The sequence below is a fragment of the Plectropomus leopardus genome, chromosome 3, assembly GCF_026936395.1.
Source record: "Plectropomus leopardus strain MGB_pleo_1.0 chromosome 3, ASM2693639v1, whole genome shotgun sequence".
NCBI classification, from domain to species: Eukaryota; Metazoa; Chordata; class Actinopteri; order Perciformes; family Serranidae; genus Plectropomus; species Plectropomus leopardus.
Window position 1 is genome coordinate 7,773,290 of NC_142178.1, and position 16,903 is coordinate 7,790,192.

Here is a 16,903-nt window from a genome sequence, read left to right on the forward strand (position 1 = left end):
GTTGGCTTGCTGAAAATAAATAGCACTGATGTTAGTTTTGATCAGGAATGAAGGGAAATTTATTGATTTGTGGCACTTTTGAAATAAGATATGTTTTAATATTTGAGCTTGGGAAAAGGTATCAAGTCAAACAGCTCAAGTCCAAGTGAAATCGAGTCATTGGTGTTGAAGTACAATTCAAGTCAATAGCCTTTTTTTGATTTCTTCAAGTCCAAAGTCATCGAATTTGTGACTCCACACCTCTGGTTATTACAGTCAGAATCCAAGGCAGTCTGTGTTGGGTTGGAGAATTTAGGGTAATTCATTGGATGGTCTGGGTAGACTGGTTGAAGGGATGGACAGTGGCTTTTTTGGATTTTATTTAGATACAGTTAGCAACAGATAAAAACAGTCGGACGCCCTAGAGAATGGAAGTCCTGAGGTCTTGTGAGGAGTCTGGTCCTGGGCCAGTGTTGGCTGACTCCTCCATGGAGCTCGGTGGGAGGTCGGACATGGCTATTGCATGCTCTTCTTGGTGCTGCTCTTTGTTTTGGGCCAGGGTTGAAGCCACATCAGATGGATCAAGTGCTGCTATCCTGGTAAAGAGGAGGACAGTGGGGCAGTTGACAGCCATTTAACAGTTGGATAAATTGCAGAGAGAGAAAATGTGGGGCTGTTGGAGTGCATTAATAATCACTCACAGAGAGCATGCAGGAGAAGCTATTTGATACAAATGAGGATAAAATCTGTTTTGCTCTACATGAGAACAAAGGCAGGCCCATCCTGATGGGACACTTAGAGTACCAGTACAATACAAACACCTCTTAATTTGGTGTTTTCATAATGGCTGTCGAGCTGCTGTTGAATATGGGGCTGCGAGCAAATGCTAATATTTTCACCGCAAGGTCTGTTTATTTTATGACGCACCAGATGGAGAAGCTTACAAACTGTGGTGGAAGGAGATATGCTGGGAGGTAATGACACACCCAGATATAAATAGATCCACTTGACATTATTGACTAATTGCAGGTGACAGTGTTCTGGATGAATTTCTAAAAGTGCTGCATGCCCCGGTTGATTTACCCTCAAGGGTATCCAAACCACCATCTTAAGTGTCATTCCAAATGTGGAAAGCACTCATGCTGAAGGGCTTACCCAGAATGCATTTTGGTCATTCATTACTTCCTCTGCTGTAGTCTGGCATTGTGCACAAGAGAATTCTGCTACCTGCCCGAACCTCAAGCGTGCTGCCACAGCACTGGGTCTTTCTCAGCAAGGCTGTGGCTTGGATCATGTTTGGGTTTTGTTATTTTTAAACATATTTTAATTTGCTTTTGCTGTCTTTTCCTGTAAAATGTGCCTGCATCCATGCATGTGCACCCAGTAAGCTGGATATTTCAATATCAGTACCAATACCAGTATTGTTAAAGTGATACCGATACCAACTGAGTACGTTTGATACCTTTCTTGCATATTAACCACTATTTTTTCTACTTCATTCGATACCTTTCATATGTACAAAATGCCATCAGATGCCGCTGGCATGTAGTTTAGCCTTTACTTTCAAACATTTTGGTGGCATCTCGGCATGCTAATTTGCCAACTTTGCAAATACACTGTGCTCAACTTCTCCACAGACTACGTAGGTTATGGCTGCTGTGGTAAGATTTAGTAGCATAGAACAATTACAGTACAGATTGCAACTAGCGGAAACTTCTTTTATGTGCCAAGCGTGAACTCGTGGTTAGAAATCCATCAGTATTCAGTGTTCAGGAGGTTTAAACTGGGAGTCGAGTTATCAGCAGATGTCTCCTTTTCTTAGAAACAAGTTGAAAGCAGTGAACATACTGTAAAAACAAACAGTTTTATCGTGAATCTCTGTGTTGTGGCTGTTAGCCACGAGTGGCTGTTAACTGCAGTGGCTGATGCGAAAATGGCCCTATCTTGATCCAGTATTTGGTTTGGCCATTCTTGGCGGCTGTAAAAACATGGCGGACTCTGTAGACAAAGCCCTGCTCCCAACGTAGTATAAACGGCTCATTCTAAGATAACTAAAACGTTGCAATCCCTTTTTTTCAGACGATTATGCACTTAAAAAAAGTATACTATACTTATTTTATCATATTCCATTGCTGCCAGTATAACCCTCTATATCATATCCACTGTACCTTTAAATCCAAGAAGAGTTGCAGTGATTGGCTCTGAGCAAATTGTCATTTGTATGCTAGCACCACTAGCCATGCTGATACTGCTGATGGTGTTGACAGATCAAGCAGTGGGTTTTACGGAGGGTGAGCTGGGGTCGGCTGGAGGGTGGGCACAGTGTTTCAAGAGTAATACTATTGGGTCTAGACAGTGTTATTACAGGTAATCATGGCAGCACCAGCTAGCAGAAACGCATGGTGTGCAGTGTAGCTGTCTAAAAAAAATGGCACGTCATATGTAAACTATTCAAAATATTCTCGGCGGTTAACTACTTAAGGGTTAAGCAATGACATTCCTAGTACAACAAAGGTCACATACAGGTATTTGCCGGAGAAGTTTTGCTACTCCTAAGTTTTGGGTTATTTTAGTTGATACCTCAAAGGTATGGACGCAACCCTAGCACCCAGTGTGTTCAATATGTGGATCTCATGTCTTCTATTATTAGTCCTACTTAAAAAACAGTACTTTCCATTTCAAACCCCCTCAGACCCTTTCTTTTTGCTTTCCAAGTGGCTACATGATGTATGGTGCTACATAATACTCTAAGTAGGAAGGGAGCAGGGCCTGTTCAGTACGTGAGTATAGGTTCAGCTGGTCTGCCTTGGGATTATGGTGCAGTCCTTCCTTATCATTACAAATGCACCATAATGCCCTTGCAAATACTCTACCTACTTCAGTAGAATTCTGATCAGCATATTTAAAATAGTTTGTGAATACTAATAAATTTGGTTCTGTTACAACCATTTGCCTGGTGTAGGAATCAAAGTCTCCTTCATTTTCAAAATGCACGTCTTGTCAGAAAACATCAAGTTAAACAAAAACATTCTGAGTTCTGAAATGTACCTGAGCTCTATAATAGCTTCATCAACACTCTTTGAATTTGCTTGCTTTGCACGGCGGCTTCTGGCATCCTTGTGTGTACAAGGAGCAGCACTTTGTGCATTTGTTGTTGAGATGATACTGTTGCTAAAATTGTGACTTCCACAGAATTCTAAAAGTGACTTTTGTTGTTTGTTGGCAGCATTTTTAGTGATTCCCTCTTCCACTGACAACTGGATTGTCACTGATGCTATAAAGTCTCTTAACAAGGACATATTTCAAGATGACTCTGTCGACTGTTTAATAATTCAGTGTTGCTTTGTTATCGTCTGCACTAGGCACACATCAGATTTCTCTTTGTGTCTTGCACACTTCCACGAGCATAATCAACAGACTCATTGGATCGAAATACACACAACGCTGTGCATGCACGGATTTTGTTTCAATGCACAGACTATCAATCTTTGTCTTGTTTTTTCTCGCTTTTTACACATACCCTCGCCCCATACTTTCACATGGTCACTCCTCACACACACACACACACACACACCTTTGGCTTATTATTGATCCAAGCCTGCTAGTCTGATTAAGAAGGAAAGTGGTATTACACAGTAATGCTTTGAGTTCACGGGACTCACACTCTCATGTGACCCAGTGGGCAGCCTCCTGAGCACATAGCTTACAAAACAGCCTGGAGGGAATCAGCTGAGAAGCACACAACTGGTGGTTCCTATGAACCACAAGTTTTCAGGTCAGTGAGTAGCATTTAGTGGGCTGACAATGGGCAAGCCCGACATCCGGCGAGTGTTAGTGACAAGGAAACTGATACTGTCAAAGTCAGTTTGGTGGTAGCAGAAAATCTGACTCTAGGAGGGGATCTGGGAGAGAGACAGGGAGAGCCTAGCAGAGAGGTACTCTCTGAGCTCAGTGAGATCATGTAAACCTTGAAATGAAACCTTGAAATTGTTTAAATCAGACAAAAGACTGTCACCCTGTACTTACAGCTCCCAATAAATCCGAATAGCGATGTTTAGAGATCTTTGTCCTTGGGTTCAATCTGTAATAAAGGCTGGTGAAGGCTGATGGTGAGATCTGTGTCTCCGCTTTATTACATTTACGGGAAGCTATCAGCAGATGTTTTGTCTGATTTCTATCTTAACTTTCAGTTTTTTATTCAGCATATGTAAAAAGAATAAGAATTGATTCCATACATTTCGTATTCTGTAGGTCTATACTTTACAGCATCGTCTGTTTTCAAAACTCATCTGCCAGCGGAAGTGAAAATAAAAGCCAACCACAGATTAAGTCTCATTTTGCATTTCACTCAACACACTTTAGTGGGTCATAAGTGATGACAGACGGACTACTATACAACTACAGGGACTACTTCTGTATGAGTATATACATTTTTTTCTTCTTTTTTTAAATAAATTAAAATCCAGCATAGTTTATCTTTAAAGGAATACCTCATTCACAAAATGACTATTTGTTTATCAATTTTAAATAATAGGAAATATTTTGTCTCCATGCCTCCATGGGGAACAAAGAAACCAAAAAGGTGAACATTCTTTGAACATTGAAGTAATCAGAGTCCACATTTAAAAACAGCAAAATTATATCAAAACATCTGCTTACAAACTCTCACAAAACTTATCTCATTTATCAGGTTGTATGCTCAGTATTTCCCAAACCCATGCATTTTTGCTAAAAGGTTATGATTTAAACAAGTCAGTACAAACAGACTCACTCACAGATGAGTAGCACATGTAGGCCTGTGCATGCATTTGAACTGTGCCATTAACCCTCAAATTGTGCAAATCCATATTGTGAATATAAAATTTGTCTAATGGAAACATGTCAGTTTTAAAAAAAAAAAAAAAAAACCTCCTATTTATTGCAAAAAACATTTTAAAATTGCATGAGGTGGTATTTCAGGCGATTCAAAAAAGCCAAATGTAGCAAAATTGCAAAGGAAACAGTTTTGGTGCTTTTATAGGTCACATGATGCTACGGCTGTGCACTTGTCAGTAGGAACTGGCTCCCTCCGGGAAGATGCAGCAGGTGCTATAAAAGGTGTTACTTCATCACATAACAAAGTAAAGTTAATAAAGTTAAGCAGATCACCCGGAAGTTTTAAATCCATAATTCCTCTATGAAATCATAGACTATCACCTCCCAAAAATCATATGTGGCCGCTCCCATGTATAAGGGGCTTACCTTTCCATTATTATTTGCATAACACGCCTGCGTCACCTTTGATTGAAAATAATGACAGCTAATGCGGTGGCTGCAATAAAAATAAACCTGCTAATGTTATGAACGTCCATCGCCATGTTTCTTGGAATGTTACTGCAAGATCTTGCAATAATGCTTTATTGACATTTCGGAAATTATCACTTTTGTTTTGTGCAAATCTCTAATAGAAACCTGCCTATAGGGTGGAAGTGCTTCATAGTGTAAGGTTTTAGCAAAAATGCATGTGTTTGGTTAGTATTGAGCATATGACTGCATAAATGAGACTTTGCTACTTTTTTGGTTTCTTCGTTCACCATGAAGGCATGAAAGAAAAATAGTTTCTTGTCATGGTGAGTAATAGATATACAAATGGTCACTTATTGGATGAAGTATTCCATTAAGGGGTCACTGAAGTGGAGATTTTAGACTGATGTGTTACACAGCGCTTTCCACCGCCATCATGAAAACACACAATGGGGAAATATCTTTTTAAAGAATAGTGTTCATCCCTCTCAATACTCAGAGAATCTATGTCAGGGAGCACTGAAGCTGTTCTGGCAGCTTGCGTGAGCCCTGAAGACTCTTTCCTTTCATGTATAGCCCATCTGTATGTATCTAACCACTATGGATGTTAGATAGATGAGTGAACATACTGTTGAGCGTCCCCATTGCCTGCAGGAAGTGTGTCATCACTGCAGTCACCTCCTGTAGCTGCCTCCGGTTCAACACAACCTTCCTCACATGCCCGCTGCAGGGCTGGGGCACTGCATACACACATACACAAACAAACACACAAAAATCTCAGATATTAATGTTGTTGCTTACTGTTACCCATCTATAAATGAACTACGTGCTTCATCAGGGCATGTGGAAAAAATCAATAAAAAATGGAAAATATTACAGATGAAAGGCCATTCTCTCTTTTTGGGAGAGAAATACTGAACCATTACTGGGCACAGTCTCTTCATGTCATCATCTATCAGTGTGGAAATGTTAGCTGCAGCTTGGGCAACATCAGAAGCAATCATGTACCAGCACTGCTGTAAGTCCCATCTGTGATTGTAGTGCCGCTGGTAGCACAGCTAGCAATCAGATGGCTTATTTCGGCTATTAGAGAAGAAGCACTGTGATATGGTTGGTACGAGTGCAAAGACAGACAAAGTATTATTTTGATTACCATTCATGAAAAGTAAAGAGAGGGGAAGAGTCTGCTTTTCAAAGACTGTGCCAGAACAAAAATTCATGCTACACTACAGTCAGATTAGGGTTGTAATGAAAGTCTATTCTTGTACAAGGCTGTTGGATGTATAATAGCTCAGCTTCCTAAAATTATGTCAACGAATGGCAAACTACAGGCAATAATATTGGCTGGAAGTTGAGAAGTATTAGGTAAGGACATTTGGATGGTACTTTCAGTCCAACAGAAATTTATGGCCTTTAAGGTAACTTTTTTGCCTTAGTGTTCCTGGAGATTCAGTGCACAAAAATCGATACTACCTACCTGTTTTTGTTACGACATTTGAGGATATAGATAATGATGATAACCGTCTCCAAAACCAGGAAGGCTGCAGCAGAAATAGCCCCAATCTTCCATGCCTCCAGGCCCAGCTCACTTGTCTCTAAACAGATACATTAAGGCAGAGAGAAAGAGCAAAAGAAAGGCAGGGCAGAAGAGGAGGAAACATGAAATCTGATGCACTACATTTTGCTACAACTCAATCAACTGTCCCTCAACTGCACATAAAGGAAGCTGTACCCTGACACCCCATTTATTTCCCACTATTACATTACAGTTTTGCAGGGCAAAAAGAAAATACCTGTTTTTCTGCTGTTGTGTCATTTTAACACTCTACCTCGCAGCTGTTTACAATACACCAGCTTAAAGGGGCATGTGTGCAATGCATGGGGGCATTGAGAGAGTATAAAGTAAATACTTTTCATCCATTTTTGTGAGGCAGAAAACAGCATATTAGATAGTGACGGATTGGTCCCAACTTTCTGGTCTTCCCCCACCAGTCAGTGTGTAGTTAGCCTGCTCCACTGTTTATTCAAATGGAACAACATCAACTTGGCCATCTGCATATTTTGCTGGCAGAATCACGATGATGAGCTGTTTTCTTCCTCTTCTTTATTCTACCCAAGTTTTAAGCTGCAGAAAATCTGTTGTAATGTATGCCCAAGCCCATTTAGAGCCGGATGTGCAAGTTCTGAAAGTGCACTTGAGAACTACAGTATAATATTTTTAAGTCCAATTCCTCTTATTCTTTTTTGTGAATAGAGGCATAAAGGGCTCCTTTATGCTCAACATCAGATAGGTATACAAAAACTGACAAACCCTTTGTCCATACTTTGTGTTCATTTTATCTGCATCTGTGCACCCTTCCTTGAGGTTTGCGGATATGGACAACATGAAGCAGTGCCACTGGAGATATTTGGGGCAGTGTAGGGTAGATCAGGGGGAATTAAACAGTAGGAGATGATGAAGACATTTTAAAAAAGGCGTACCCGAACAAATCAATAATATAGTGAATTGAAGTCTCTGTACACACATCACAATCTGTTTAATGGCCTAGCAGACCCTTGCCGTCTAAAACGCAACCTCCATTCAAAGGTACATTATTACGACTTGCTCCATTGTTGCCTCTTTGTTGTTGCTGTGTGCCATTTTTGACTCCAGCTTCTATTGCCATGCTGTCACTATGCCTACATAAAGGATGCATAGAAGTATGAGGGCAGTGACGGTTACAGTTGCAGTTGAATCCATTTTTGTATGTAAAGGGATTACAAATGAGCCTTAAGGTCAAAGCCAAAGGAGTACAAATGGGCCCAAGGAGTAAACTGTTTCACCTTTTCCAACAAATTAGCCCTGGTTCTTAAATGAGTTCCCCTCAGTATTCTTGGAATCCTGGTGCTATTCAGTGATTCATCCCACGTTTCCACCAGGTTTGATCAGAACCATTATATTCAAGGATGTGTCATCAGCGCAGGGCATTGCCTGCAAACTTTTGTTCTGTTATTACATATATTTGTTTTTATCCCCAAACCAAGCAAGGACCCAAATGTTAGTGATGAGCAGACATAGAAGACTATCATGTGCAAGACTCTCTCTGACCTGTAAAATATAAAACCCATTGATGTTGTCACAGTTTCACACTTAAGGTTAATCAAAACCTGATACTTTTGGCTCCAGCAACAAATTTGAAAATCGTAGGATAGCGAAGTATAACCCGCCCTACTCTTCCTGTAATTAGCTAATATTTTTTTTGCCTATGTTGGTTGGATAAGTTAGGTTTAGGCAAGAGGAATAGGATCAGTTAAGGGTAACAATTTTAGGATAAGCCAGTCAGAGGCAGAAAAAGGCAGAGTAAGATTTTGCTATTCTAGGAGGTTTGCTTCGCAAGGAACCAATCATTCAGGCTGCAAATTAGTTTATTTTTAGTCAAAATGCTCTGAACTTTTCAAAATTTAGTGCAGAAACCAAAACAGAACTAATTCCATGTTAGTGGAAAAGTAATATAATGTATTTTTCTATTATATTTGGATATCATTTTACATTCCATTTTACCTGTATTCCTGGCTGTATCTTCCACCAGCTCATTGGCCTCCCCTTCTGCCTGAGGGCCTTCAGCTAGAACATCCTTTACAGAATTATCCAGTGTAGGTTGGGCCATGACGGGGTCACGTGGCAAAAGGTCATCAGTAGGGCTGATGATCTCATTGCCGTCGCTGGATTTCTCATCACTGAGGGTGTTTTCCCCGGCCTCCACCCCACCTAGGGATGGGCTGGGGGTGGGCGCCTGGTTCTCAGGGCTCTGCTCTATGGAGGCTTCATCTCCGTCCTCTGGCTCTGGGGCAGAGATCACCAGCACTTCTAGAAGAGGGGTTTGGTATGTGACACACACATGAAAATGAAGCAAAGAGGTCAAGGTTTAGGGTTTGTCGAGTGGACCTATGGAATGTAGAATAATGCATAGATGTGCTGCAGCTGAGACTGGAAGTTGGAAGCTTACTTACAGTATCTCTACAGTGCAGAATCTGTATTTAACATATCAGTCTTAGCATGTGTCACAGTAATCATTGGGCTTAAGAGAATTTTGGAAGTTTGGAACTGATAAATGATTCATGCCCGTGTCAAGATATTTTGAGTAAACATTTTCTAAAGCGAAAATCTTGTTAAAAACATCTCAAACTCTTGCTCATTCCCAATCAACCAGAGCAGCTCATGTTTGTACCACAGGACATGGGCCACTAACCAATATTTTTGTAAAGTGCATTTAAGGGGCTTATAATCTTCATTTAAGAGCTTTCCCCTCTTAAAGTGGGTTAAGATGCAAACAATGCAAGCTTAACCAAAGCTGCTGAGTCTAATGCAACTGAATGTTTAAAGACAAATACCATTGGAGTTTTAGGTTTTTGTGACCCAAATTATGAACAGGTTTTACATATTCAACATCTCAGATAGTCATTAGGATGAGGATGAGGAGGATGAGCTTAAAGGAAAGAGAATTGGGCGGCTAAAACATGGAACTCATTAATGGGGAGAAATCAATGAGAAGAATTGTGAGAAACAGGGCATGGTGCCATGCTCAGACCACCACACTGAAGCCTAATTTCTTTGTGCTAGCTTTCAGTACCATTGCACAAACACATATCTCACCTTGATCCTCCTTTTCGCTGTCGTGGGAGGTCTCTAAAGCAATCTGCTCCTCTTCTGCAGCTTGTTGGTTGCCCCCCTCATTTACCAATGCCACTGATTCCTCCTTGACTAAACCCTCTTCATGTCTCTCACCCCCATCTGCCTCTGTACCTTCTGCTTCTACCTCCTCAACAACTCCTCCCTCCAACTCTAAATGGCCTTGTTCATCCTCCACCTCTGGTCCTCTGGCATCCTTCACTATGTTTGCTTTCTCCTCTGCTGGTTCTCCCACTGCTGTTTGTGTGCTCTGTATCTCGTAATTATCAGAAGGTACAATCACCCCACCTTCAATTTCATCCACCTGAGTTTCACCATTTCCCCATGAGTCCCCTGTCTGCTCCACGTCAGACACCCCCAGGCTTGGGTCAGAGTCTACCACAGTCCCCTGCTCTTGCTTGGCCTCCACAACAGCCGGAGTTTCCTCTACCTCCTGCATTTCTGTTTCAGCTATTCCATTTCCTTCAGACAACACAATCTGTGCCTCCCCTTCCTCCTCCTGTGCCTCCTCCGCTGCAAAATACCCCCCTGTCTCCTCTAAAGCAGCTCCAGTTTCCTCTACAACCTCCTGACTTACTTGGGTATCTAGAGTCTCATTGATAACCTCCACTCCCTCCGCCTCCCTGCCCCCAGTTTCTACACCTTCTGTAGTCTCCTCCACAGATACATCTGCAGCCTCCCCCTCGGCAGTTCCATCGGCTACATCTTCAAATGCATCCACCTCTGCCAGCTCCTGCTCCTCTCCAACATCAGTATCTCCCTCCTCGGCACTCATAGCTTCACCTTTCACCTCCTTCTCAACCGTCTGCTCCAACACCTCTGCCTCTGTGTCAGTTTCGAGGGCATCCTCCTCAACCACCTCCTGCACTGCAGCCTCATCTGCTCTCGCTTCACCTCCCACTTCTGCCTGCCCCAGAGCTGCCTCAACCACCCTCTCGAGCAGCTCCTTCAGCACTTCCTCTGCTCCACGGCCTTCCACCTGCTCTGAGGCCTCCTGCACAGCCTGCTGCACCTCCTTCAAGCTAGGAGGGGCCACTACAGGTACTACCTCTGCAGAGGGAAGCTCTGGTTCTTGGGGTGAGGTCTGGCTGTCTTGCAAGGTGACCGCCGTGGAGGATTGGATGGACAGACCTAAGGAGATAGCATCAAATATTTTGGTGTTTTGTAGCTGCTGTAAACAGACCTAGAATTGCGGACCACTCATGAAACAAGTCCAAAAAGTATGGTCATTGAGTGTTTGATTATAACGCCATATGTGGCAGCATAATCTCTGCAAGTCGCTCAATGAGAAAAGCAACATTCTGTATCTTTACCATTAACCGTTTGGTTATGTCATTATTCATTGATTGAATATACAAAGACAGTAGCTATATGCACATCAGGTGCAAAGCTATTGGAAATTATTAAGTAAAATTGTGGTTTGGAGTCAGTCTGCAGGTGTAACTCCTTTTATCCAAATACAAAGACATCATCACATACAGATAATCAAAGCTATTTGCATAATGCCACCCTACCTTCAGACATGCAGTGTTGTATCAACAAAACCACTAGGAAACCTTTTAAAAAGCAGTACTCCATGTTGTCAGAGGAAACATAAAAAAATATAGTCCAAAACAATCCCCAGTGTCTCCCAGGAAAACACTCTTTACTTCCTTGCTCAAACGTCAAGTGTGAGTGTGTACACCGCCACAAGACGTGCACTGAGTGTGTAGACTCGGGTGGTTGGACAGTAAATTGGGCCTGGGCAGGGAGGGCGATGTTAACAGGTGACGCCGAAAGGAGGGAGGGTGAAAAAACGAACATCGCCATGTTAAATATTGCCACCCCGAGGTGTCTCCGTACCACCAGGTGTCTCTATGGGAGTTGGGGGTAAAGTGGCACTTCAGTGTTAAATGCTTTTGAGACCCTTGCGAGGACTGTGGTGATACTTGGACGGCATGTCACACACACAGTGAACTCTGCAGGAGCAATTATAGGTGGGATGTGATTTTTGGGCGTGAGTGATTCTACCATTAAGGCCTGACATAGAGCTAGAGAGAGTAGATCTGAGTGTAAAACAAAAAATAGTGTGATTATATCACATTGCACCTGACAAAAGTTGTATTCTAGTTTTTCATGCAGAGAGTGTGATTGCTTTACTTGTGTGTGTGTTACATGTGTTTTTATTTCTCACTTTTCATGGGCTTTATTTCTGCTGTTGCACTATATTTCTATGTCACCAGTCTTGTGTACATAGCTGAGATTAGAATGGTGATGTGCCGTGGTTTCTAACTGTTATCTAACAAAGACATCTGTGTCTATCATGTTATGTAATACATTATAAAGAGTGTTCATGTTCATGGATGTTTAGCGTGTACCAGCTCAGTCTCACGATGGAATGGTTAGTGTAGGAATACATGAAAATTGGACGTTGATGTTACATTAATTGAGATCTATCTGTAAATGTACAGTGTCAGCTGCGGTGTGTTGCTAGAGGCAATGAAAAATCCCCAGCTGAGTTTTTCTGCAGCAGTTTATTTATATTCCTATCCAGGTTAGCATCATTGACACATCCCAAGAGTATACAAAAAGCACTTGGACTGAAGTGTTTAAATTTTCTCTGTGGATGCAGCTATATATAAGATTAAGCATCTGTGTTTTTGCAATCATAAATTTGTTATTTACTAAATCTAAGGAAATGTATGTTTATGTTAATACAAGGAAGCACAGATCCATGCTGTAAATAAACTAAGTGCTGTACAGCATAGATAACAGCGCTTGGGTGTTGCTGAGTGGGCCAAGTTTTCGCCATGCTTGCTTTATGCATCCCTGTCAACCACACTGGTCCAAACTTAGACTGACTCACAGGATGTAGAGTGAAGGTATAAACTTGCTAGTGGCTTTCTTTTTTTCAACGCAATTCTACTTGTTACCATCTTCAAAATCCCTGTAACTGCATGAAAATAGTCTCACATAACCAACACTATCTCCAAACTATATGATAGAACTGTGCGTAAAACAACAGCAACAACCTATGAGGCAGAAACCTACATGCTAAATCATCTTTTCATGTTTATTCAGGGTTTTCTTTTGCGGGGCTTTTGCCATTTGAATGTCAGCACTCAGCCCTTTCAACACGTTCTCACTCCAAACTTGTCACATGATGCCGCTCTATCAGGAACTTCCGTGTCTACCTATGACGTTTGAGGCAGAAAGCAGCACAAAAGTCAATTATTTGTGGGACCCATGCACCCTATAAGCGTACTCATGCACCTCATATTTCATTATTGCCGGCAGTGTTATTACCTGACGCTGTCCTTCAGTGTGTCATGCACATGTGACTGTTTCCATACGGGTATGTTCTTATGAGATGCCACCTTTGCGGTTGCATGGCCGCTGGCACATAATAACAACGCCACCTGTTTTGTCTTACTACGTTGTCATTTGATACCGTCCAGCTGTGTTCCAGTTGGATGCAGAAGGTGGCTTTTGGCGTCACACTCATACACAGAAAGCTCTGACAGAACAGTGTTAGTGAACTTTTTTTTTTTTTTACCTCTCTCTTAGTGTAATTATGATGGGTTAAGTGACCTTTCTCCAGTCCTTGGGGTACCGTCTTTCCTCTTTTTCATAATGCATGTTTTTGAGTTATTATAATGATTTGTTTATTAAAGTCGTCCGCTAAAGAAATACTATTGGTCCTTTGATCTCAGTTAAGACTAAAAACCCTTGGATCCCTTGGATGTATGTGGCTTACATACTGCTCTTTGATGCTTTCGCCATCCAGGCGTTACGCCGAGAACATGTTTTTGGAGATCACACAGATCTATTTGATTGACATGTTTACTTTGTTTAAGTTTATTTATCAGAATGTCCATTTCACTATTACAGAAGTTCTTTTCTTCTTTTTGCAGCCTTTTTTGTTGGCATCCCTCCAGAGTCTTTGCACACAGCACAACACCTGTGCTTATATAGTTTATTGGGCATTACTATGCTAATAGGTTACTTATGATTAAGGGGGATTCATCATTCAGCCCACGTGGATAAGAGCAGATTTGGATGGTTAATAAAATTTGGTGCATCTGGCGATGGCTTCATTATTTTTTTTTTAGAAGTAAAATATAATAGAATTTTAACTAAATGTTGCTGCGTATGGGCCATAGAGTCAGAATGTGTGGAATTTTGCACTATCCATCTTCAGCACTTAATATTCAGCTGCTTAACTCAATTACGATATTGCCATTTGAATGTGCTGTGCCATCATTTCTAGGATCGTGAATTGAGCCATTTATACTCTGTATAAATAGCTCCATTCATGGACGGCTAGGTCAGTGGAAAACAACGATTAAGGCTAAAGAGTTAATAAATGTGTTCAAGGAATTAAACGTTTCAGGATATGTGAAATTTCCATCTTTTCTCTCAGATGTCTGTCCACTGTCTCCCTCCCATTTGAGAAACATAATATGCCTTTGAGAGGTCATACATGGTTTCCCTGTGATCTGCCCAATAATAGCAGCCCCTGTGGGAAGCTTTAATGTAACTTTCCTTTCAATGAAATCAGCTGATCCTGACCACAGGCTCCATTGACTCTCAGGCCAAAAGCCAAGCGTGACAAAACTATAAACCTGTGTCATGGAACCAATGAGATTCCTCGACCCACCAGCTTATCATCCCGCTGGCCCCCTCAGCAGGAACACTGACAATCTGCCCCAAGCTATAAAACTAGCTACGGAAATAATAGAGACTTTTCTGCTGTCAGTGTTGGTATAAGAACATGTCAGTGTTAGTCTCTGTGGTCTCTGTGTTGCGTTTGAAGCCACGGGGGGTGCTGCGCAGTGATCTCGCCTTCAGTTCGATTTATTTGACAATTCAGTGCCAAATCTGCACTCCTGCATATCAAGAGTCTCTGTTCTCCGTCTCAAAAACCAACCATAGATAGAAACCAATTCTTGAGGGCTTCAGAGTATCAACAAAACATATCTGAATTGTTTTATTCTTTGCTTACTTTGTCGCATTCTTTTGAAATTCCTCCAACTTTAAATTTTCTGATCTTTCTCTCTCTCTTTCTCTCGCTTTCTCATTCGTGACTGCAGGAGATTAGGTCTGAAAGGTTAATACAGTCACATGAGCTTCACATTGTGCTTTGTGCTACCAGGCAGTAGCACTTCATACTTGGCGTGTGACTGGGCTGGAGAGGGGGGATTATTACATTGATACATACTGTATATTGTCTACATACATACACACAGCCTCTTCACCCTCTTTACCTCGATATCTCACATACACACACATATACAGTATATATGTGTGTGTATGATCGAACACACACACCATCAACACTAACTAGTACACACACTGTATAGTATTGGAAAACTGAATCAAAGTGAGAGCAACTTTTTTTCACAAAACCTTTCTGTGGCCTATTTAGCCTCTTATGTTGATCTGTCATCTGACTTGGACAGAAAAAAAAAGTTTCTGTATTTATTTATTAGAATATGAAGGAACACATTTAGAACTGAAATCATGGTATAGAAACCTTCTTTAACCAGTAAACACCACCTTCTCTTTAAGTAATGCACCTAACAGTGTCAGATCACGCCTGTACATGTAATTTAAATCACCAAAATGAATATTGTGACAGTAGAGCTGGTGTGTGGTTGTGTAGCCTCTGCAGCTGGTCTATGTTTAGGGCAGGGAGGAGCAGCACCCTGTGCAGCACTGTGAGGCCATAGGAGATGCTGTCTGTATTTCACATGTCAACGTTGGAATTTCAGATGGGCTCTCCATGAAAACAGGGCGGTGGAGGTGAGTAACCAGCACTAACCTCTACCCCAGCCTGGTCCACTGTCCATACCCAGCAACACTAACTACAGAAAAATATGGCACATCTACCTACATTTACATACAATTTAAGGTGACGTTCCACTGGTAATTGGGGCAGAAAAGTTTCTTTCAACCTATCAACCTAAAACTTAATATAAGGAATAAGTGGGCCAGATATTATATAATATGATAGCTGGATGATATTGCCTCCAAAATTTGCTTAAGTATACAGTATTTCTTCTGTTGTCATGTTGCAATCAGATGCATAATTGAGCAATTATGTTACTTCACAGGAGAATCTAACATTTTGCTCAAGTCATAATGTTTAAAAGTCTAAAAAAAGACTGGCTATTCATATCAGAAAATGGTGTTTTATGTTGCTGTCAAAGTTGTTGATGTAAAAGCACCCTAAAAACCTACATTTCTTGATGTGCAGTTCAAGTCTTGTGGCACATTTAGGCAAGAGGGGTTTAGGGTTTATGGGGATTGACTTTGTTTTGGAGCCAACCTCTAGTGGCCATTAGGGGAACTGCAGTTTTTGGCACTTCTGCACTGCTTTCATTTTTTCAGCTTTGGAGGTTTCCGCTTGATGTTGACATCCCAATGTGTGCCATTTACAGGCAAGGAAAGAAATCACTTCTGCAGTTTTGCCATATGCCACCTCCAGGTAATAATATTTACAACTGCAGTTTTCTCTCTTTTTTCTCTAAGTTTATCTGCAATAAATATTATGTTTTACATTTTGAACCTGCAGGATGTAACTGAACCAGACTCCTAGTTACAAAAAAAGATAACAAGTAAGTTTATTTGCAGTGTCAGATGATAAAGAAAAACTCACATTTTTTGTGCCATTTATCATAACACATGTCTACCTTAACCAGAGGGTAGGTGACAAATAACATTTAGTCTCAGTGCTGTCACCAATAGGTGCATGCTGGGTTGGGCTTAATGCTAAATACTAAAATGCTTATGGTGGATCCTCCAGCGGTGACTTCATTAATCTGTTAATCTGTTCAGAGATGATCAGATCAGATTGATGGATGAAACCTTTTAGACTTTCAATGCTCCTGGTGTTATGCTGTTCTGTCTGTGCCCAGAGTGTGCTCTAGACTCCAAGAGTGTTGAGTAAATAAAAACCAAATGGTATATATTTCAACAGTGCTATTAACG

The 16,903-nt window shown here is 41.2% G+C and overlaps 1 protein-coding gene across 1 annotated transcript; it reads right to left on the reverse strand.

Annotated features, from left to right (window-relative positions):
• Nucleotides 1–277: 277 nt before the first annotated feature.
• Nucleotides 278–11,509, reverse strand: LOC148189881 (uncharacterized). Its single transcript, XM_088075263.1, has 6 exons — nt 11,446–11,509; nt 9,896–11,062; nt 8,804–9,109; nt 6,740–6,857; nt 5,892–6,002; nt 278–575 (listed from the first exon to the last, which is right to left on the reverse strand). The coding sequence occupies exons 1-6, from the start codon at nt 11,507–11,509 to the stop codon at nt 401–403; spliced, it is 1,941 nt and encodes a 646-aa protein (XP_087931389.1). The 3' UTR covers nt 278–400.
• Nucleotides 11,510–16,903: the final 5,394 nt, after the last annotated feature.

Excerpts from the sequence above, each read along its gene's own strand:
- LOC148189881 (XM_088075263.1), bottom strand. The coding sequence starts at position 11,509 with ATGGAGTACTGCTTTTTAAAAGGTTTCCTAGTGGTTTTGTTGATACAA. Across the intron at positions 9,110-9,895 it reads CAGCGAAAAGGAGGATCAAG|AAGTGCTGGTGATCTCTGCC; the intron begins GTGAGATATGTG and ends CCCCTCTTCTAG. Across the intron at positions 576-5,891 it reads GGCAATGGGGACGCTCAACA|GATAGCAGCACTTGATCCAT; the intron begins GTATGTTCACTC and ends CCTCTTTACCAG.